At 39.8% G+C, this 22,497-nt stretch overlaps 1 protein-coding gene across 11 annotated transcripts in view; it reads right to left on the reverse strand.

Annotated features, from left to right (window-relative positions):
• The window catches only part of UBAP2 (ubiquitin associated protein 2), a 123,250-nt gene that overhangs the window by 67,000 nt on the left and 33,753 nt on the right, over positions 1-22,497 (reverse strand). For 10 of the 11 annotated variants that reach the window (XM_075560039.1, XM_075560042.1, XM_075560037.1 and 7 more), the window contains one exon: positions 18,381-18,520. In XM_075560039.1, coding sequence (XP_075416154.1) covers positions 18,381-18,479 — 99 coding nt within the window. In that variant the 5' untranslated portion in view covers positions 18,480-18,520. Of the gene's footprint in view, positions 1-11,938; positions 12,468-18,380; positions 18,521-22,497 lie in introns of those variants that run through there. The other variant, XM_075560040.1, reaches the window with a different exon arrangement.

Consider the following 22,497-nt stretch of genomic DNA (forward strand, 5'->3'; position numbering starts at 1 on the left):
AAGCCAGAATGGAAGATGCATCTGGAAAGACGGCATGACACATTTGGGCTTAGAGGAATGGCAACCTTTTGGAATTCAAGTAGATTGCTAACGCCCAAGATGCAAAAAGCCCAGACGGGATTTGTCCATTTCCCTCTATTATCAACTTCCATTCCCCGAGTTTCAAACCGAAAAAATGTAACTTACTCATATACCTACAAATTTATTGTCTTGCTTCAATTTATGCACAATTAATACTCATCCCTTCGCACCATTAAGCTTCTTTAAATTATAGAATTTAAACACTTCATAGACACGAAAATTAAAGTGATCCACCCACTACATAAAGTACTGCATGTTTAGTATTTCTTATCAATGGCAGAACAGGAACATAACTGTTTGGTAGAATCACACACACACACTTTATTATGAATAGCTATACAATAATGTTTCATGGCCATGTAAACCATCCACAAATAAGTGTTACATTTTATTTACTCTAGCAAAATTTCATCACTGCATAAGAACTACAGAGACTCATCATTATACCGAAATGTTTATAAACATCCCTTCCTGTTTTAGAATAAGTACAAAAATGGGGAGCTGCTGAGTCTGGAGAAATGAAAACAAACTGTTCAAGGAGGATCATGCATCTGCACAAGAACGCTTTTCACAGCGGCTACAGAGGTTTATACTCCACCAGCAGCAAAGGGCGGCCTCTTCAAATCTTTCCCACCTCCTGCCGATCCCCCACCCAAAAAAAATGATAACTTTGAAATTTAATTTACCTAAAAGTACCATTTTGGTTCAGCTTTTAATCACTTATTAAAGCTAAAACTTTACAAAAGACACTAATATAACACATTAAAAAAAGACTAAGTCAAGGGCAGCAGCAATTGGAAAATCACCATTCTGCACGCACTCTAGTTAATACTGGTTCAGACAAGAATCATCAACTAATGCTAATTCTAAGAGGGAACATTTCATGAGGACTGAGATATCTGCACATGGTATCAAAATGTTACCATGCAAACTGCTTATTAGTTGCTAGAAGAAACAGCAACTATACACTAAAGAAAATAGACAAAACTTTGATTAAAATCAAAAGCACAGAAGGAAGAGAGGGACCATGTCCCTCTACAAGAGGTACTTCAATATCATTCATGTAGTATTCCAACAGGAGATATGTAACCTGAATCTAATTATCAGCAAATATTAAACATTCTGGATGGTGTAAGATATGAAAATAATAATTTACAGTTTATCAGGGGTCCACATAAGGGTGGGAGTGTAGGGAAGGAGAGGAAAAAGAGGAGCTAATACCAAGGGCTCAAGCAGAAAGAAAATGTTTTGAAAATGATAATGGCAACATATGTACAAATGTGTTTGATACAACTGATGTTATAAGAGCTGTAAGAGCCCCAATAAAATGATTTATCATTTTTTAAAAAACTGGCCTGTATTTGTTAAAGACAATAACTGAAAACTTGTTCCAGACAAAAGGAGATTAAAGAATGTGTCCAAAAATATTTTTAAATTTTTAAAAATAAAGAGTGTCAATTAAATACAAGATGCAATGATTCTGTATTGGAGGAAGAAACTGTGCTATGAAGACCATTATGTGGAGTTACCAATATTACCAGATTTTAATTGTAGAGAACACTAGAAATATTCATTAAATTTAATTAGCGAACTACCATATATATTCAAGTATAAGCCAACCCAAATATCTACCGAGGCACCTAATTTTACCACAAAAACTGCATTAAAAATGTGCTGAAAAACTTGACTTATACACGAGTATAAACGGTGTATGAGTAACTACCATTGCTCTTAGAAAATACATCAAACCAAACTCACTGCCATTGAATCAATGCCAACTTGCATCATCCCCATAGGGCAGGACAGTGCCTGAGCTTCTGAGACTGACTCGTTATAGAAGTTGAAAGCCCCCTCTTTCTCCGGTGGAGAGGCTGATGGCTTTGAACTGCTGACCTTGTGATCATACATTTAAATATTAATAGAAAAAGTAAAATGTATATAAGTTACTCTCAAATAATTTAAAGCAATGAATAAGGCATATGTACAAGTGTACACATGGGTAGAGAGATATAAACATACAAATACAAAAAGAATGAGAGACCAAATGTTACACAGTGTTAAAAATCAGGCAGATCTGGTAAAGAGTATGTGGGAATTCTCTAAAATCCTCCTGCAAATTTTCAGCAAAACAAAAAACACAGAGACAACAATTTACAACCAATCTAGGTACAAGGTATCCCACAAACACACAGAGGTGAAAAGAAACCACTGACAGATAAAAGATTTGCACGGTTTCTGTTTGTGCCACCGAAGGCAGAAGCAGACAAAATACCTAACTAATACTAGAGAAGATCCTCTCAAGCAGTCAGCAGCTAATGCATACTCGAAAGTGTGGCGGGCCAATTTGAGGGTACACGTTGGAACTGCAGGATTTTGACTGCTCCACTAGCTGCCTGAGTGTAAGGGTTGCAGAACTGTTTAAAGCAGAGCTTCAAACCTGTTCGTTCAAGTTCAGTCATGGCTGATAAAGCAGAACCAAGGCAAATCAAAATTTGCAAATTGTGGGTGCCTGGACAAGAACTGAACTGATTATAGATCAAAGCCCTGGAGATTCAGAAGAGGTGTAGTGATTCTTTAAAATCTGGAATCAAGCTGGAGACTGGACCGACTATTCCAAGTAAAACATTCAAAGTGGCCCAGCCGGTGGCCATCTTTGAGCAGGGCACTGCAGTTTGACTCTGCCAGGTAACACGTGATGCAATGCTAACACTGCCTTTGTTTCCTAAGGGGACATTACATTTCCAGCAGGTTATCTAAACTTTCTTCTACTGATAACTGTTCCAGGTACCCATACTTTTTCGCAAACTTTAGTACAATGCAGTTGTGCTTCATCAGGCACACTGAACAAGTTCAAAGCCCTAGTTTAAAAAGGCTGAGTTATGGTGCACTATAAATTCTTAAAATGAATCAGACAGGACTCCCTTTCCATTGGGACTGCTGAGAAGAAAATCAAAATTTAACAAGAAAGGTTTCAGAAACAGGCCATGTTAAGGACACAAAAACAGTTTCTTAAGTTAAGAAAGTCACTCTGAACATGCTGTTGCCCACAAGTACAAGAAAACTAATTTCACATACAAAATAATCACTAGATTGGGGGGGGGGCGGGGAGCTGATACCAAGGGCTCAATAGAAAAATAAATGTTTAGAAAATAATGGTGTACAAATATGCTTGATACAGTTGATGTATGCATTGTTATAAGAGCGGTAAAAAAAACAAGAGCTGTAAGAGCCCTCAAGAAAATTACCTTTTGCACAACTTCCCAACACAATTGCTGAAGAAAAATTTGTGCATAAACAAATGTGAAAAAAGCTGATGGTGCCCAGCTATCAAAAGATATAGCGTCTGGGGTCTTAAAGGCTTGACGGTTAAATAAACGGCCATCTAGTTCAGAAACAACAAAGCTCACATGGAAGAAGCACACCAGCCTGTGTGACCACAAAGTTAGAAGAGACCAGTTATCAGACATCAAAGAACAAAAAATCATATCAGTGGATGCCCCACCTTCCCGAAAATATCACTGAAGACAAACGTGTGCATAGGCAAAGGTGGTGAAGAAAGCTGATGGTGGCCAGCTATCAATAGACATAGAGTCTGGGGTCTTAAAGGCTTGAAGATAAAAACAAGCGGCCATCTAGCTGAGAAGCAACAAAGCCCACTTGGAAGAAGCACACCAGCCCGTGTGACCAAGAGCTGTCAAAGGGATCAGGTATCAAGCATCAAAGAACAAAAAATCCTATCATTGTAAATGTGGTTGAGTGCAGAGTGGAGACTCAAAGCCCATCAGTAGGCAACTGGACACCCCCTTACTGAAGGGTTGTGGGGCGATGAGCCAGTCAAGGTGCAGGGTAGCAACGATGAAACATATAACTTTCCTCTAGTTCTCAAATGCTTCCTCCCTCCACCCCACTATCATGATCCCAATTCTACCTTACAAATCTGGCTAGACTAGAAAATGTACATTGGTACAGATAGCAACTGGAAACACAGGTAATCTAGGACAGATGACCCCTTCAGGACCAATGATAAGAGTGGCAATGCCTGGAGGGTGGAGAGAATGTGGGGTGGAAAGGGGGAACCAATTACAAGAATCTACGTAAGGCCTCCTCCCTGGGGGATGGACAGCAGAGAAAAGGGCAGGGGGAGATGTCAGACAGTGTAACATATGACAGAATAATAATAATTTATGAATTATGAAGGTTTCATGAGGAAGAGGGAGTGGGGAGGGAGGGGGAAAATGAGGAGCTGACATTCAAGGCTCAAGAAGAAGGCAAATGTTTTGAGAATGATGATGGCAACTAATGTACATATGTGCTCGACACAGTGGATGGATGTATGGAATATGATGAGAATTGTACGAGCCCCCAATAAAATGATTTCTTTTAAAAAGGGAAGAAAATGACCTATTAATAAAATAAAATAAATTAAAAAGCAATCATGAGAAAAATAAACAAAACCCTGTGCAAAATTACTATAATTTTTTAAATGGGGGTGAAGAGGATGTGTTAGCATTGATGACTGTATAACCCCATTCCACGGGAACGAACAGAATTGTATATGAATGAATATATTGGATTGTGTAAGATATGGCAAAAAAAAGTACATTAAAAATGGAGTAAGGGTTCCTACGGTGGGGTGAGTGAGGGAGGGAGTTGATATCAAGGAGTTCAAGAAGAAAGAAAATGTTTTTAAACTGATTGTGGTAACAATTGTACAGCACTGCTTTGATGTGATTGAACTATGGAATGTTATGATGTCTTTAAGAGCTCCCAATAAAATGAGTAAAAGAAAAAGAATAGAGTAGGATAATATCCCAGTGAAATCATTCAAGAAAATAAGTAACATTGCTTAATTCTGTTTCAGATTGAATTAAAGATTGAACTGAAAGAAAACAATGCATCACATAAAAGAACATATTTATAAGTTTCTCCAATTCTGACTAGAAGTAACAGAATTCAGAAAATTATTTGAAATGAAAAATATGAATTTCAGGAGTGATAACTAAACTAGAATAACAAAGTTAGTGCTTCTAGAGCAGTGGTTTTCAACCCTGCTAATGCCACAACCCTTTGATACAGTTCTTCATGTTGTGGTAACCCCCAACCATGAAATTATTTTCGTTGCTACTTCAAAACTGTAATTTTGTTACTGTTATGAATCCGGCAAGTCCTGTGAAAGGGTCATTCGACCCCCAAAGGAGTTACGACACAGATTGAAAACTAGAGAAAATAAGACAGTAAAGGGTTAGGGTAATTTTTTTAAGAGTAAAATATAATGGGAGAAAGAAACATAATTCAACCTCAAACTTGTGAAAATGGCATCTCTGAGGAAGAAACGTAAAGAAGGGAACAATATAAATACTTAAAACTAAAACCCAAGAAAAATATCAGAAAAACAGTAAAAATACAAGGGGGGAAAAACGCAACATACTTAGTAATATGAACACATAAGTAAGACCTTTTCTAGTAAAAGTATTGGCCTTGGAAAGAAATACACTGCTGGACATCAAGGCAGAAAAGGAAAGAGACGGGCAAATGTGGTGAAGTAACATTTAAGATACTTAAGTGAACACAAAGTGAGTCTAGCATGCATAGTCAACAAAACTGACTTTATGCTCAAGTATAAAGGATATAAATTGTTACCAACCAACATAAAAGAATTTAAAAATAATATTACCATGTTCCTTTCCTGAGAAATAAATAAAATCACCACCTTCAGACAATCAAAATGACTAGACAAGACATAAGTATTGGTGGGAACCATGAAACAAATAATTATTGTTGACGTAAAATAACCAGCCTGTGTGATCACAAGTGTCTTAGGGATGAGCTATCAGGCACCAAAGAACAAAAAATCTTATCATTGTGAATGAGAGGGAGTGCGGAGTGGGGACTGAAAGCCCAACTGAAGGCAACCGGACATCCCCTTACAGAAGTGTTGCAGGGATGAGACGAGCCAGTCAGGGAGCAGTGTGATGAAACATATACCTTTCCTCTAGTTCCTAAATGCTTCCTCCCACCACCACCACCCCACTATCATGATCCCAATTCTACCTTACAAATCTGACTAGACCAGAGGATGTACACTGGTACAGATAGAAACTGGAAACACAGGAAATCCAGGGCGGATGATCCCTTCAGGATCGGTGGTAAGAGTGGGGATATCAGGAGGATAGAAGGAGGGTGGGGTAGAGAGGGAAAACCAATTATAAGGATCTACGTATAACCTCCTCCCCGGGGGACAGACAACAAAAATGTGGGTGAAGGGCGACGTCGGACAGTCTAAGATATGACAAAATAATAATTTATAAATTATCAAGGGTTAATGAGGGAAGGGGGAGCAGGGAGGAAGGGGAAAAAATGAGGAGCTGATGCTAGGGACTTACGTGGAGAGCAAATGTTTTGAGAATGATGAGGGTAACGAATGTACAAAGGTGTTTTATACAACTGATGTATGTATGGATTGTGATAAGAGTAGTATGAGACCCCAATAAAATTTTTTAAATAAGTAAAATAAATTAAAACTATGAGTGATTATATAAACAGATTATATACATATGAAGCTACTGGTAACTCAAAACATATTACTTCTTGCTCAAGTTCCTACATGCATTGGCAAAACCTGTTTAAATATGTCTTCCTATATTTAAATAGATCTCTGTGATCAGTGATGGTTACAAATAAGTTCTGCCAGTAACATACTTGTTTTAATCTCCTCCTTAAGGTACCTTGTTTTAATCTCCTTAAGCCCAATAAGCTAAGTGGTAGGCGATGGGCGACCGTGATGGTAGGACAGGAGGAAAGTAAAAGGACACAGAGGGCAGATCTAGGAAGCAAAGCTCTGGATAGAGGTATAAACATAGGTGTGTACATATGTAAATTCATAAAAGCAGAGGTACTGGCCTATGTACATATATTTATATGGCAATACACTGAGGTAGTGGACAGACTTTGGACCTCTGCTCAAGCCCTCCCTCCCTCAATACAAGAACACTTTTTTCTAATAACTGGCATTCTGTGGTGCTTACCCTCTGGCACAATCACTAAAGACAAAAAGGGTCTACAAACAAATGTGGCGAAGAAAGCTGATGGTGCCTGGCTATCAAAATATATAGAGCCAGGGTCTAAAAGTTATGAAGTTAAACCAGTGGTCATCTAGCAAAGAAACAAGTCCACATGGAAAAAACACACCAACCTATGCGATCATAAGGTGTCAACAGGATCAGGCAACAGGTATCAGAAGATTCAAAACAAACAAACAAAAAAACATATTGTTGACACAAAGGGGGCTGGAGCAGAGACCCAAAACCCATCTGTAGACAATGGGACACCACCTCACAGAAAGGTCACTGGAAGGGATGAGTCAACGAGGGCACAATATAGCTCCGATGAAACACTCTGGGTTCCCTGACGTTTCCTTACCCCCACTATCATGAACCCAGGCCTATCTTTCACTTCGGGCTAGGCCAGAATATGTACTCTGATACAGATAAGAGCTCAGGACACACAGAATCCAGGTCAAATACAACCCTCAGGTACAGAAATGGTAGTAGCCATAAGATGAGGGGAAGGTGGGTAGGGGGGGGGTAAGGTAGAGGGAACAAATCGCAATGATCGAGCCATAACCCAGCCCTAGGGGGAGGAACAACAGAAACCGTAGGGGAATGGATACAGTGGTAGGTGTAAGATATGAAAATAATTTATAACTTATCAAGGGGTCTTGAGTGTGGGAGGGGTGGAAGGTGGGAAAGAGGGACTCAAATAATGTGCACGTAAGCCTTGGGAGTGTGAAACCATGGAGTAAAGTATATGGATCTCTACCAAGAGGATTAGTTAGTTTTGCTATCAAGCTAAACTTAAAGGAAGTCAATCCAACAAGCAAAAGAGGGGACATCTCACTAAGAAAATAGAACTAGAAGTGAAGCCAGAAGTGAAGCACATCCTTTGGACCTGGGGTTCTATTTTTTTTAAACATTTTATTAGGGGCTCATACAACGCTTATCACAATCCATACATATACATACATCGATTGTATAAAGCACATCTGTACATTCTTTGCCCTAATCATTTTCAAAGCATTTGCTCTCCACTTAAGCCTTTTGCATCGGTCCCTTTTTTTCCCCTCCCTCCCCGCTCCCCTCTCCCTCATGAGCCCTTGATAATTTATAGATTGTTATTTTGTCATATCTTGCTCTATCCGGCGTCTCCCTTCACCCCTTTCTCTGTTGTCTGTCCCCCAGGGAGGAGGGTCACATGTAGATCCTTGTAATCAGTTCCCCCTTTCCAGCCCACTCACCCTCTACTCTCCCAGTATCGCCCCTCACACCCCTGGACCTGGGGTTCTTGCACTAAGAAACCATCTAGTAAATAGAGTGCTGTAACTCAAAACAACAAGCAACAGCAACAAGCAGAGAAGTCAGAGGTAGAGATAAGGCAGAACTAGGAGACAAGTGAAAAATGGCACAGGTGGGCTTCCCAGTTTAGCTACAAAGGTGTGTCCACTCACAGAGGGAGAGTACCTCTGGGCAGCAGGCTTACTTAATAGAATGAGGTGCCTGAGCACTTGCTGGTGGTGCTAAAGAGCTTTCACACTTGCCCTACCTGCTCTAGCAAGGACAAGAGGCTGAGAGGCAGATGGCAGGTATGGCTGCCCTAGTTTTCTAATCAAACAACTGTATCCTGAGTCATTCCTAATCCTGAATTATAACTTGCTGATCCGCTACAACAAATTGTCAACTACAACAGAGAAGTACAGAGTGCCATGATGAATAGTTGGTGTCAGAATTGTAAAATGGTTGGAGAGAGGAGGCATACCTGAATATCACATTCTAAGAATCAGTCTTAGACTAATGTTGGTCTTGCTTCCCCCCACCTTTTCTCTCCTAAATTGGACATGGTCTGACACCACCACACCATTTTGGCAACTATACTTTTGTTTTAGTGCTTTTCTATATTTGCATTTCACTTTATAATAAAAGTTTTAAAGCAAAACTTTAAAATACCTCCATTCTTGGTATGGATTGTGGATATTTTTAAATACACAAGATCTATGGCCGCTAATCAAAAGGTCAGCCACTCTGTAGGAGAAAGACAGAGTAGTTTGCTTCAAAAGAGATTGTAGCCTTAAAAACTCTAAGAAGTTCTAATCTGTTCTATAGGGTTGCCATAAGTTGAAAATGACCCCATGGCAATGGGTGTTGGATATGAAGCATTTTCTCACAATATGTCTAGTCTGTTTAAAATTTGTAAACTCAATTAAAAAACCCTCACTGACATTAAGTCAATTCTGACTCACAAAAAGCAACCCAATAGGATAGGGTACAATTGTCCCTGTGGGTTTCTGAGGCTGTAACACTTTTGGGGGAGTAGAAAACCTCATCAAGCAGATAGTAATCCTGAAAGAAAGCCAGTGGAACGAAAGTTATAAAATTGAGATGAAGAATGCACTAAAGAGATGGGTCTTAGAAAACCCAGGTAAGTCAATAAACGAATAAGTGATTTAAAGATCAAAGAAATCACAAGGTAAACTACAAACTACTTTGAAATGAATGAAAAATGAAAACGCACATGCATTAAAAGTAGTGCTCAGAGAGAAATGTACAGCTACAAATACCTGCATTTTAAAAGGGGGGGGAACCCTCAAATTATTAGTCTAACCACCCTAAGAATCTAAAAAGAATAAAGTCAATAAAACCCAAAGCAAGCACTGGGAAAGAAATGAGAGACTAGAATTTAAAAAAAATAAAACAGAGAACAATTAGAGACACATGGATACACATGCGAGTACCAAGCATCGAGCAACTCACTCAGTTAGTGCACCTGTGGCACAGCCTGGGAAGGTTCTCTCGGCTCAGTGAATTTTTTTGTAAAAGCAGATTCGCTCAAACCTCATTTATTGTGATGGCCGATTTAAGAGAACAGCATGCAGCTGTGAAATTTTGTTTCCTGCTGAGGGAAGTGCGGCAGAAACTGTTGTGATGTTGAACACAGCTTACAAGGACAGCACTATGGGAAATGTTTAGAGCGGTTTTCTCCTTTCAAAAAAGGTGAAATGTTGACTGATTACAAACCTCATTCTGGGAGTCCGCCAACTTCCAGAACAGAAGAAAATATCGACAAAATTTGTGCACTTGAGCACAAAGACCGACAACGGACATTGTAGAGATCGGGAAGGTATCTGGCCTATCTTGGAGCTTGGTTTGGCTAATTCGAATGGGAGATTTGGGAATGAAAAGGGTTGGTACTCCCCCAGATCCTGGATGCTTCCTCTCCCCAACTACCATGATCCGAATTCTACCTTGCAGGCCTGGATAGGACAGAGGCTGTACACTGGTACATATGAGGGCTGGAGGTACAGAGAATCCAGGGTGGATGATACCTTCAGGACCAAGGGTGTGAAGGACGATGCTGGGAGAGTGGAGGGTGAGTGGGTTGGAAAGGGGGAACTGATTACAAGGATCCACATGTGACCTCTTCCCTGGGAGAGGGACAGCAGAGAAGGGGGGAAGGGAGACTCCGGATAGGGCAAGATATGACAAAATAACGATGTATAAATTACCAAGGGCACATGAGGGAGGGGGGAAAGGGGAGGGAGGGGAAAAAAAAAAGAGGACCTGATGCAATGCGCTTAAGTGGAGAGCAAATGCCTTGAGAATGATTGGGGCAGGGAATGTATGGATGTGCTTTATACAATTGATGTATGTATATGTATGGATGGTGATAAGAGTTGTATGAGTCCCTAATAAAATGTAAAAAAAGAAAAGAGGAGAAAAAAATGATTAGGGCAAAGACTGTACAGATGTGCTTTATACAATTGATGTATGTATATGTATGAACTGTGATAAGAATTGTATGAGCCCCTAATAAATTGTTAAAATTAAAAAAAAAAAAAGGGGGGGTTGGTACAGAATTTGTACCTCGAGTTCTGACTGACCAGAAAAAGTGTCAAGTGGAAACATGCTGTGCTTTGAAAGAACAGCTCCAAAATGACCCAGACTTTTTCCCAAGGTCATTATTGATGAGGAGCCTCGGTGCTATTCTTAAGACCCCAAAAGCAAACTTCAATCAAGCCAGTGAGAGACACCAACATCAACTCGCCCAGACACAGCTCATCAAGTGAAATTGAAAATCAAGAGGATGCTCATTTGTTTGTGTTTTATGTGAGGGGGATAGTCATTTGGAGTTCCTTCCACCAGGTCAGACTGTTAATCAAGCTTTCTATTTAGAGGTCCTCAAAAGATTGTGTAACACTGTGCAACAAAAAAAGCCTGATTTGTAGCAGGCATCGGACTGCTTTTGCCACCATGACAATGAACTTACCCCCGCAGCCATCTCAGTGTGCCAATTTTTGGCAAAACAGTATGCCTCTCTTGCCCCACATACCTTACTCACCTGACCTTGCTCCGTGCTCCAAGAGTGAAGAGGGATTGAAAGGACAGCAATTTGATGAGGTAGAAGAGGTGAAGGGAAAAAAAAGAGGGGCTTGTCAGCCATCCAAACAGATGAGCTTGAAAAATGTTTCCAAGAACGGAATCACAGATTTGACTAATGTATTAGTGTAATGGAGAATACTTTGAAGGTGATACGGTTGTTTTGTAAACAAATTAAATACATAGCTTTGGGGAAAAAAATTCTGTTTGGGGGATACCCTCTTGTATAGTCCTAATGTAGCAATATTTAAACTTACAAACTGCCAGAAAATCCCCCATTCTTTATAAATGTACACTAAGTAAGAACAAGAGCAACCAAACTGCCCAGGCCCTATTTTTAAAACCTCATACACTAAAAATAAGAAAATAAGTCAACTGAACCTCATTAGAGGCAGGTTATAAACAGAATACAAAAAAAAAAAATGCACTACCTTTAAGTCGATTCCAATTCATAGGGCTTCTGTGACTGTAATCTTTATAGAACAGCCTCATCTTTATCCAATGGAGCAGTTGGCAGGTTCGAACCGTGGACCTTGCAGTTAGCAGCCCAGCTTATCCTGAAGTACCACCAGGGCCTCTAGGTATTTCTGCTTTTCATTTTGATACGGTTTCAGTCAGACATTTCTGTGAAGTCACTATTCATTACTATGTCGATATCAGTTACCGTGGAATCAATTTCAATTCATGGCACCCTTATGTATATTAATGAATCTTTGCCCAGCCTCGTGCCATCTTCAGAAGCTCTGGTGAGTTAGTGGATTGTGTGGTGAGCTGACTCAATGGCAGTGAGTTTTTGATGCCATCTATCTTCATGCTGATTGGTATGTTTGAGTTCATGGTTGTGGTTGTGGTGGCAATCCATTGCACTGTGGATTTCCCTGGTTTCCACTGGCCCTCTAACATGACAACAAATATGATGTCCTTTTCTAGGAGCTGGTCTTTCCTGAGTACATATCCAGAGCTTTCACGTTGCATTTCTCCTTCTATGACGGATTCTCTCCTTCTTCTGGTAGTCCACAGTATATTCAATAGTCCTTACCAATACCACAAATGTAAATTCAATTACTAATATAATCAAAGACTTGGTTTCCTCAGCTTAAATACTCTGACTCAAATAGTCTTCGTATTTCTCTTCAGAGGTACCACCTGCTTTATTTCTAAGAGGGTGTATTATAGACCATCTAGATAAAACTTTCTGAAAGCACAGCTGATATACCCAATAGCTGTTCACAAGCACAGAATCTTAACACTGCTGTTTGCTGTTGTTGAGTCACGAGGACCCCACGCACAACAGGATCAAACCACTGGGATACGTAGGGTTTTCACTGGATATAGATCACTAAGCCTTTCTTCCTACTATCAATTCACTTGGAAGCTCTACTAAAACCTTGTCACCATCACAGTACCAATCAAAGTTCCATTAATGAGTTACGCTTGAGCTGGTTACGCTTGAGCTGGAAGAGACTTGGAGGCACTTGGAGGCACAGTGGGTTAAGCAAGCACTGGACTACAAACCACAAGGTCAGAGGTCCAAAGCCATCACTGACATCAGAGAGAAAAACGAAGCTATCTGTTCCTATAAAGAGTCACAACCTTCTGTCGCAGTTCTGCTCTGTCCTACGGGGTCACTGCAAGTAGCGATCAACTCAACATCAGTGGGGTGCTTGAGATGATAAGAGCACCGACTAGGACTCAAACCCAAGCCTCCTGCATGGAAAAGCACAATTCTGCATTGGATCACCACTGCCCTCCTCATTACAACACGGAGGGCACCACATTAATTAAATCTCCGTTTACTAAGAATTTTAATTTTTTTCACCTTTGCCAACTCCTAGTCAAGAAGAATATTACCATATATACTTGAGTATAAGCCGACCCGAAAAACAGCCAAGGCACCTAATTTTACCAGAGAAACCACATTAAAAATGTGAAGAACTCATCTTATACACAAGTATATATGGTATTTTAAATAATGGATTTTAAAACCAAACATAAACTAGAGGATAGAAGAGTTAAGAGGCTTAGCATTAATTAAACGATAAGTGGTCTGTATAACTTGAGAAACAAGAGAGAAAAAAAGCGGGCCCAACTGGTAATTTAAAGTTAAACAAGGTCTGTATGAATAGGACAGGCTGGATGAACTATCTGGATGAAAAACAACGGGACTGACAGTTCCGGGGGGACTTGGGGTGGGGAGGTAGCGGGGTAAGGAAGTGGTGTTAACAAACCCAGGGACAAGGGAAAAACATGGGACCCCAAAGGGTAGAGAAGGGGGAGTGGCAGGCCTGATGGGAAATGATCAAGGGTAAGGTTGCTTAGAGAAGAGGTATACTCTAGCCCAGGTGGCGATGAAGCATGGTAGTAGGGCAGGAGGAAGGTCAAGGGAGATGGAGGAAAGAGCTAGGAGTCAAAGGGCATTCATGGAGGTCTAGACAAAGACATGTACATGCAAATATATATAGGAGGTTGGGGAAATAGATCTTTGTGTCGATATTTATAGGTCAAGTATTAAGGTGGCGGAAGGACCTTGGGCCTCTACTCAAACACTCCCTCTATGCATGAATACCTTCTTTTATTAAATTGGAACTCTATGATGCTCACTCTCCCGACACAACGGCTGGAGCCAAAGTGGGTGAACAAGTAAATGTGGTGAAGAAAGCTGATGGTGCCCGGCTATCAAAAGAGATAGTGACTGGGGTCTTAAAGGCTTGAAGATAAACAAGCGGCCATCTAGCTCAGAAGCAACAAAGTCCACATGGAAGAACACACCAGCCTGTGTGATCGAGTGGTCCCAAAGGGATCAGTTACCAGGCATCAAAGAACAAAAAATCATATCATTGACTGCACACCTCCATGATAGGATCGCTGAAGACAAATGGGTGCACAAGCAAATGTGGTGAAGAAAGCTGATGGTGCCCGGCTATCAAAAGAGATAGTGTCTGGGGTCTTAAAGGCTTGAAGGTGAACAAGCGGCCATCTAGCTCAGAAACAAATAAGCCCACATGGAAGAAGCACACCGGCCAGTGCGATCACGAGGTGCCCAAGGGACCAGATATAAGGCATCATGCAAAAAAAAAAAGATATAAGTGTGTGTATGTATGTGTATATATGTGTATATGTATATATGTATGTGTATATATATATTATATTAAATGAAGGGGGAAGTGCAGAGTGGAGACCCAAGGCCCAAGTGTCGGCCAATGGAGATCCCCTCATAGAGGGGCTTAGGAGAGGAGATGGGTTAATTAGGGTGTGAGGTAGTATCGATGAAGAACACAGCTTTCCCCCAGATCCTGGATGCTTCCTCCCCCCAACTACCATGATCCGAATTCTACCTTGCAGGGCTGGATAGGACAGAGGCTGTACACTGGTACATATGAGGGTTGGAGGTACAGGGAATCCAGGGTGGATGATACCTTCAGGACCAAGGGCGTGAGGGACGATGCTGGGAGAGTGGAGGGTGAGTGGGTTGGAAAGGGGGAACTGATTACAAGGAGCCACATGTGACCTCTTCCCTGGGAGAGGGACAGCAGAGAAGGGGGGAAGGGAGACCCCGAATAGGGCAAGATATGACAAAATAACGAGGTATAAATTACCAAGGGCATATGAGGGAGGGGGGGGGGGGAAAGAGGACCTGATGCAAGGGGCTTAAGTGGAGAGCAAATGCCTTGAGAATGATTGGGGCAGGGAATGTATGGATGTGCTTTGTACAATTGATGTATGTATATGTATGGATGGTGGTAAGAGTTGTTGGAGTCCCTAATAAAATGTAAAAGAAGAAAAGAGAAAAAAATGATTAGGGCAAAGACTGTACAGATGTGCTTTATACAATTGATGTATGTATATGTATGAACTGTGTAAAGAACTGTATCAGCCCCAATAAATTGTTAAAAAAAAATAAAGTTAAACAAGTTTAGTGTACTCTCCTCTTATATAAACAGTGGTGAGGCAACTTACAAGATGAGAAAAAGTCTTGCCAAGAAAAGAGCCATTGGTACTAACTTTCTTTCCAAATTTCTCCAGCATACAAGCTGCATGGAGTTGTACAAAGGGACTTCAAAAAGTGCATGGAAACTAAGTTTTCACTTTTAACATTTTCCAGGGGATTTTTGATGCACCTCATGTTCCATAAACAATCTGTATGGAGCTGAAGCTCCAAGGGGCAAGCAGTTTTCACAATGAAGAATGTTCTGACCAAATGCAATCAAACGCTTTCCTGTTCCTATTTACTATGCAGAAGAGTTGAAAAATAAAATATTATATTAATGACATCATTCTTCTGCCTCATATTATTTCCTTAATGGCTTAATTAATTTTAAATTTTGTGTGTATAAGTTTGCATCTTACTTTCCTTGGTTTATCAGAAACCATGAATTTTCTTTGGCACTTTATAATCTTTAAATTATATTTAATTTTATAATTTGGGTGAAGAATACAATCAGAGTAAATTATTCCTGATCACAACTTTACACAATCTCTAATCCAAAGTAATTATAATTATCATCCTCCATCTTGCACTAAAAATTTTAAAAAAACTGGGATTTGTAGTAGCTCACAAGATGCTGGACGGACTTTATAGATACCCACCTTAACCAAGTAATAAAACTGAGCTCTGCATATAAAACAACCTTTACCTAGCACTTTATGACATGGTGTGCTAAGAAGAGCAAATCATTTCTGTCCTATTTCTACCAAAAACGCATAACGTAGTTCTACTGGCTCTAATCATAAGGAAGCAGCAGACAAACCCAGACTGGAAGGCATCCGACAATATTACTTGACATACATTACTCACATATGTCAACATCATGAAACAATAAAAGACTAAAACAGAGTTTCATATTAAAGAAGACTAAAAATTGACTTCTAAATACAATGTATAATTTGGGACTTAATTATGTATGAAGGACATAACTGGAAAAACAAACAACATCTAAAGATTAATTTTCTCCTTTTGATCATTGCACTGTAATAAAGAGAATGTCCCCGTGTTAGGGTTTGGGTTTTTTTTGTTTTATATTTTCTGTTTTCAGAATACACACCGAAGTGTTTAGGAAGATATAAGCATCATGTCTACAAACTTCATCTCACAGATTCCAAAGAGAGAAATACGTAGAGAAAAGGAGGGAGAAAGGCCAAAAGCAAATGTGGTAAAAATGTTAGCTCTAGATGAAGGACATTCAAGAATTGTGTGTACTACTATGAAACTTTTCTCTAAACCTGAAATATTAAACAAGCAAACAAAATCTACCAAAGTGATGTTCAAAGAGACTTACATAACATTTATTCATAGTCTAAGTATTCATGCATTTCTCTCACATCAAGCTCTCTGATGGATTATCTGAGAAAACCTCAACTGGACATCCTAAAGAGCCCTGGTGGCGCTGTGAGATAGCATTGGAATGCCAATGACAAGGTCGACAACTCAAACCCACCAGCAGTTCCAAGGAAGAAATATTAGGTCGTCTCAGAAATCCTATATAGGGTCACTGAGTTGAAATCAATTAGATAGCAGTAAGCTTACTGGAAATTAAAAACTGGGTAATAAACACTTTACTGAATAAAGGTAAAATTAGCTCACTAAAAAAGACTTCAAAAACTTAGATGCCTAAAAATAATGAAGTCGGGAGTGGGGGGACAGAGAACTAGAACTGATTGTGATTGCACAAATCATTTTAAAGGTGATTTAACCATGGGAGAGTGGGGTTCTAAAATTGTAGTAATAATCGTACAATTCTCCTTGATCTGACTGAAAGATTAAACTACTGAAATTTATGATATGTAAATTATGTGTCAATATAAAACTGTTGGGGGGATTAGATGACTAGATATATGCATAATATCTACAATGCACAATATTAAGTGCTCATTACATTTTTATACAAAGGAAAGATTAGAAATCTAAGGATTTAGAAATGCCTTGCTCAACTCGGTAAGTAGGTTTTTCTCCTAATTAGATCAACAGAGCAATCCTCAAAGGGCCCCGAGAAACACTACCAGTGGCAAGCCCTGGAAGGAAAGGCACCCCCCAATTCGTCTCAATTCTCTGGGTAACAACCCAGGGAAGAAAGAGATACTCCAGTTTACAATCCAAACATATCATTTGACCCTCCCTTCAGAAAACCATGTTTTTAAATTAATCTTTGCCAACTTGATAAAAAAATAAATAAAATTTTTAAATGTCCTCGTTTTAATGTCTGTTCTTTGGTCAGCAGAGTGGTACCCATGAATATACATACACAGCTCATATATCTTCCTTGAAAACAGATTATTCATGAAACAAACTTGTCCTTAGCACTCATTTCTAAATGGAGGGCCCATTCAAAAAGTCCAAGTTTTTCAACATTGGACAATCTATCCAATTCAATTTTGAATAAAAGCCTATCACTGTAAGAGTATTTAGGGGCAATCACCAAATAAGCAAAGACATCTATCTGTTAACACTAACAATATGAAGTTAAAATTACAGTGAAGTAGAGAACTCCCCTCTGTGTCCTTCACAGAACACTTGGGGATATATTTTTAAAGCTCATAATTAATTAGCCATTAAAGCAAAGTCAGATCATCCATCGGAAATTCTAATAAAGAGCCCTGTTGGCACAGTGGTTAAAGCTCTACATTAATAGTAGAGAGGTGGTTAAAGCACTCTACAAAGAAAAAGCAACCGCTAGTTGCTAATGAGTAGAAGGGAAAAGTTCAGGATTAAAAAGGTGCAACACCCAACTATACTTGTTCAGTGATATCTTTCCTATTACCTACTTTTCCATACATGATTCAAAGCCCTGCATTTTCCCACGAGAGAACTTTAAATTATCTATGTGCTCTTAATTTACTTAATCTAAATAAGGCAAGGAAAGCTCCACAAAAACTTACCTGTATTACTTGTTTCTGTGGTTGTGTTGACTGTGTCATGGAAACCTGTGGTTTGTCCCGAGCGCCTCGGGACCGGTCACTGCTCACTGAAGTCATCATATACAGTATATACAAAATAATGTATGTACAAAATAGAAAATCTGGAGGAAAAAAAACAGACATGGTAAGCAAAACTTCCAAATCATAGAAAAAGGGGAAAAGAAAATACAGAGGTGAGTTAAAACATAAAAACTCTGAAACTCAAATTGTTAAGAAACAGTCTTGGGATTTTTTATTGTGCAAGTAGCTCTTAAACCAGCCTTATGTATGCAATTGAAACAGCCATATGACTTGCAAGCTTAGCAATTCTAAACAAAAATCTGAAGTGCCACCAGTTTCAGTGGGTAATCGTTTTACCATCTGTTGTTCTTAGGTGCTAACGAAATGGTTCTTACTCATTGCAACCCATGTACAATAGACTGAAACATCGTCCAGTCCTGTGCCATCCACTAGGCATACCACGAGGCATAGTTTTATTACATGTAGTTAGTTCTACAATTGGTATGTGAATTCAAAGCTGAGCCTACTTCCAGTCAAGATTGTACCTAGCAATAATCCAGTTCAAGATGTGATCTAGAGAAGCCATATGCAAAGGCTAAAATATATCTATAAACAATTTCCCCCACAAAATTTTTTTAAATCTCCCATAAATAAAAACTCTCCCAGAGATAAAACTACACATAAAAATTTCCTTCATTTAATCAACTGTTTACTGAACAGCTTCTAAGTGTGCCAACCATATAAATTGTATGCCATCAAAATATAATTATGCATATGATTACACAAAACTTAATTTTATCTAATGTCCAACAAAGGAACCGTGGGTAGTGGGTTATGAGTTGGGCTGCTAACTACAAGGTCAGTAGTTCAAAGCCACCAGCCACTCTGCGGGAGTAAAGAGTTACACTCTCACAATGGATTGATGTATGGATTGTGATAACAAGCCCCAATAAAATAATTTTTAAAAGAAAAAAAATGACAATAGAAAAAAAAAGAGTTACAGTCTCAGAAATCCAGAGGCTGTTCTACCCTGACCTACAAGGTCAATCACTATGAATCGGACTTGACCCAGTGGCAATGAGTTTATTTGGTTTTTTTTGTTTCTGTTTTTGAGTACTGTCCAACTCAAGGTAAAGATGGGGATTTCTACTCCTGTAAAGTTAGTTTCGGAATTCAAGGGCAGCTTTGTCCTATAGGGTCACTATAAGTTAGCATCAACCCGAGGGTAATGAGATAGAGTCCAACAATTAAACTACAATACTGCTGGCTCTATTAAAAGGTTCTCAGAACATTTTGAATGACTACTATGAGCAAGATAATGGGTTTCTGCTAGCAAAACAGCAGAGTAGGCACGTTTTAATCAGGTGGCCCTCTATACCTTCATTGTCCAATACAGTAGCAACTAGCTATATGTGGCCACTGAGCACTTGAAATGTGGTCAGTCTAATGGTGCTACAAGTGTAAAATCTATACCGTATTTCAAAGAATTTTAATCTAGTTCTCTTAAATTTTTAAATATGGTTACTAGAACTCTTAAAATAGTATATGGCTTGGCTCACATAATGTTATACTAGTTAGTACTGTTTTATACTATAAAATAACATGCTATTACTTAGATAAAGGCGCTCTGGGGCAAATTGGGTTGAGCACTGGGCTGCTAACTGACATGTTGGTGATTCACACCCACTATTCCGCAGGAGAAAGATGAGAATGTCTGCTCCAGTAAAGATCTAGTCTCCAAAACTCAGCAGAGCCGTTCTACTCTATCCTAAAGGATTGCTCTGAGTCAGATTAGACAGTGAATTTGTTTCATTTTACGTAATATAAAATACTTCTAGTCAAACACTGCAAATAAGCATGCTCATAACTGTTTATCATCAAGTCCCACTCAATGACTACCAAGAAGGGTAAGAAGTCACCATACACAAATCCTGAAGAACGAAAAACTAAGAAAAAGGAGAGAGACAAAACCTTATAGGTTAAAAAGCAGCTAGATTTAGGAACTCCATGGACCAAGAAAGTTCCTACATTAGCAATGGAAAGCACATAAGCAAACCAATTCTCACTGCTGCATCCCAGAAAGGCTAAGAAATTGAGGGCACCAAACAACACTGATGATAAGGGTATTTATGGGCAGATTAGTTAAGAATCTATAAGAGGCAACAGCCTGCTACTAGGTCCCTTCCCCAAACTACACAGTTTTATAACTAGGACTTCATTTCCATCCACATCAAGACCCTAAGGTTTATTCTCCAGAGTAACTCAAGGATAGCAGGCTCAGCCAGAGGCATAGCACTGCGAATAGGATTCCTAGGCTGTAATCTTTATGGAAGCAGATCACCAACTCCTCCAAAAGAGTAAGTGGTGGGTTTGAACTACTGAGATTTCCAAGAAACTGAGTCCTTAATCACTGCATGATCAGCAGTCCTGAAGGGACTCAATACCACTCTGAAAATAGAGTGATTTATCCCAAGTCTACAAACTAGCCAGGTGGCCCTTAATTTCATCCTCTTTTGTAAACTCAGAAGAGGATGGAGAAATTGTTTCTAGGAAACTAACAGCCTGAGAGAAAAGCCTAGCAGGAAATGGCATTTGGATGGTATCCTGACCAGTCAAGCAGTCCCATCAGGTCAGTTACAAGGATGTCCATCAGGTACACAAAACCAAAGATTACCAGACATTTGAGAAAGGTCTCTAAGCATGGAAAAAAAAACTATAGCAAAAGAGAGAAAAAGGTACTTTAAAAGCTCAAGAAACAAGAGGCCAGCCCCAATCCCAACTACATAGAAAATCCCCCCCCCCCCCCGGAAGAATTCACTTCAGAGGACAGCACTGAAGCTACAGTTCAGAAGAGGGACATGTCTGATCAGAGCACACAGGAGCAAATGAAGGGGGAGGAAGGGAGAGAGTGGAGCACATCCTGGCCCAGCAAGCCTTGAGAATGATATCCTTGCTCAGAGCAGCCAATACACGGAGAGGGCCATAGGGCCGGCCCCACTACGAGACACTACACCCTTCACTGACCCATAGCCCTTCAGAGGACAACACTGCAGACACAACGTGAGTGTGTCCAATCTGACCCCACCACACCAAGGCAAAACACTAAGGGTGTGCAAGAGAACAGCAAGGGGAGCAGAGCAAGGAAATCCTGAGGGAAAACCAAAAACAGACTTTGGGACCAGGGAGTGGCACCCCATCGGATTAGACCAGAAAACACTCCTAAAAGTCAACAGTCCTTGAACTAACTACAGGCTTTTCTTTTGTCATTGTTTTTTTGTGGTTGTTGTTTTGTTTTCTTTTGTTGCTTTGCTCTATCTTGGTTTTTTGTGCATATTATTATCTCTGCATGTCTACCTAGATAAGATAGGCTGAATAAAAAATCTGTAGGAGAAAACAATGGAACCAACAGTGCCAGAGGGACATGTGGGGGCGAGGGGGGGCAGGGGAAAGGATGTGGGTGTTAACAAACCCAGGGAAAAGGGAACAACAAATTATCTAAAAATCAATGGCAATGAGGGTATAGAAGGCCTGGTAGAGATTGATCATGGGTAATGTAACTGAAAGGAATTACTGAAACCCAAATGAAGGCTGAGCATGATAGTGGGACAAGAGGAAAGTAAAAGAAAACAGAGGAAAGAACAAGGAGGCAAAGGGCATTTATAGAGGTCTAAATACAGGCATGTACATATGTAAATATATTTAAATATGAGGATGGGGAAATAGATGTATGTACATATGTTTAAAGGTTTAGTATTAAAGTAGCACATGGACATTGGGCCTCTACTCAAGTACTCCCTCAACACAAAAACACTTTGTTCTATTAAACTGGCATTCCATGACAGAATGCCAATAGAACACTTTGTTCTATTAAACTGGCTCACCTTCCCAACACAATCGCTGAAGATAAAGCAGGTGCATAAATAAGCGAATGTGAACCTGATGGTGCCTGGCTATCAAAGATATAACCTCTGGGGTCTTAAAGGCTTGAAGATAAACAAGCAGCCATCTAGCTGTGAAGCAACAAAGCTCACATGGAAACACACCAGCCTGTGTGATCAGGAGGTGTTGATGGGACCAG

Source organism: Tenrec ecaudatus, chromosome 10 (assembly GCF_050624435.1).
Source record: "Tenrec ecaudatus isolate mTenEca1 chromosome 10, mTenEca1.hap1, whole genome shotgun sequence".
In the NCBI taxonomy this organism is placed as follows: Eukaryota; Metazoa; Chordata; class Mammalia; order Afrosoricida; family Tenrecidae; genus Tenrec; species Tenrec ecaudatus.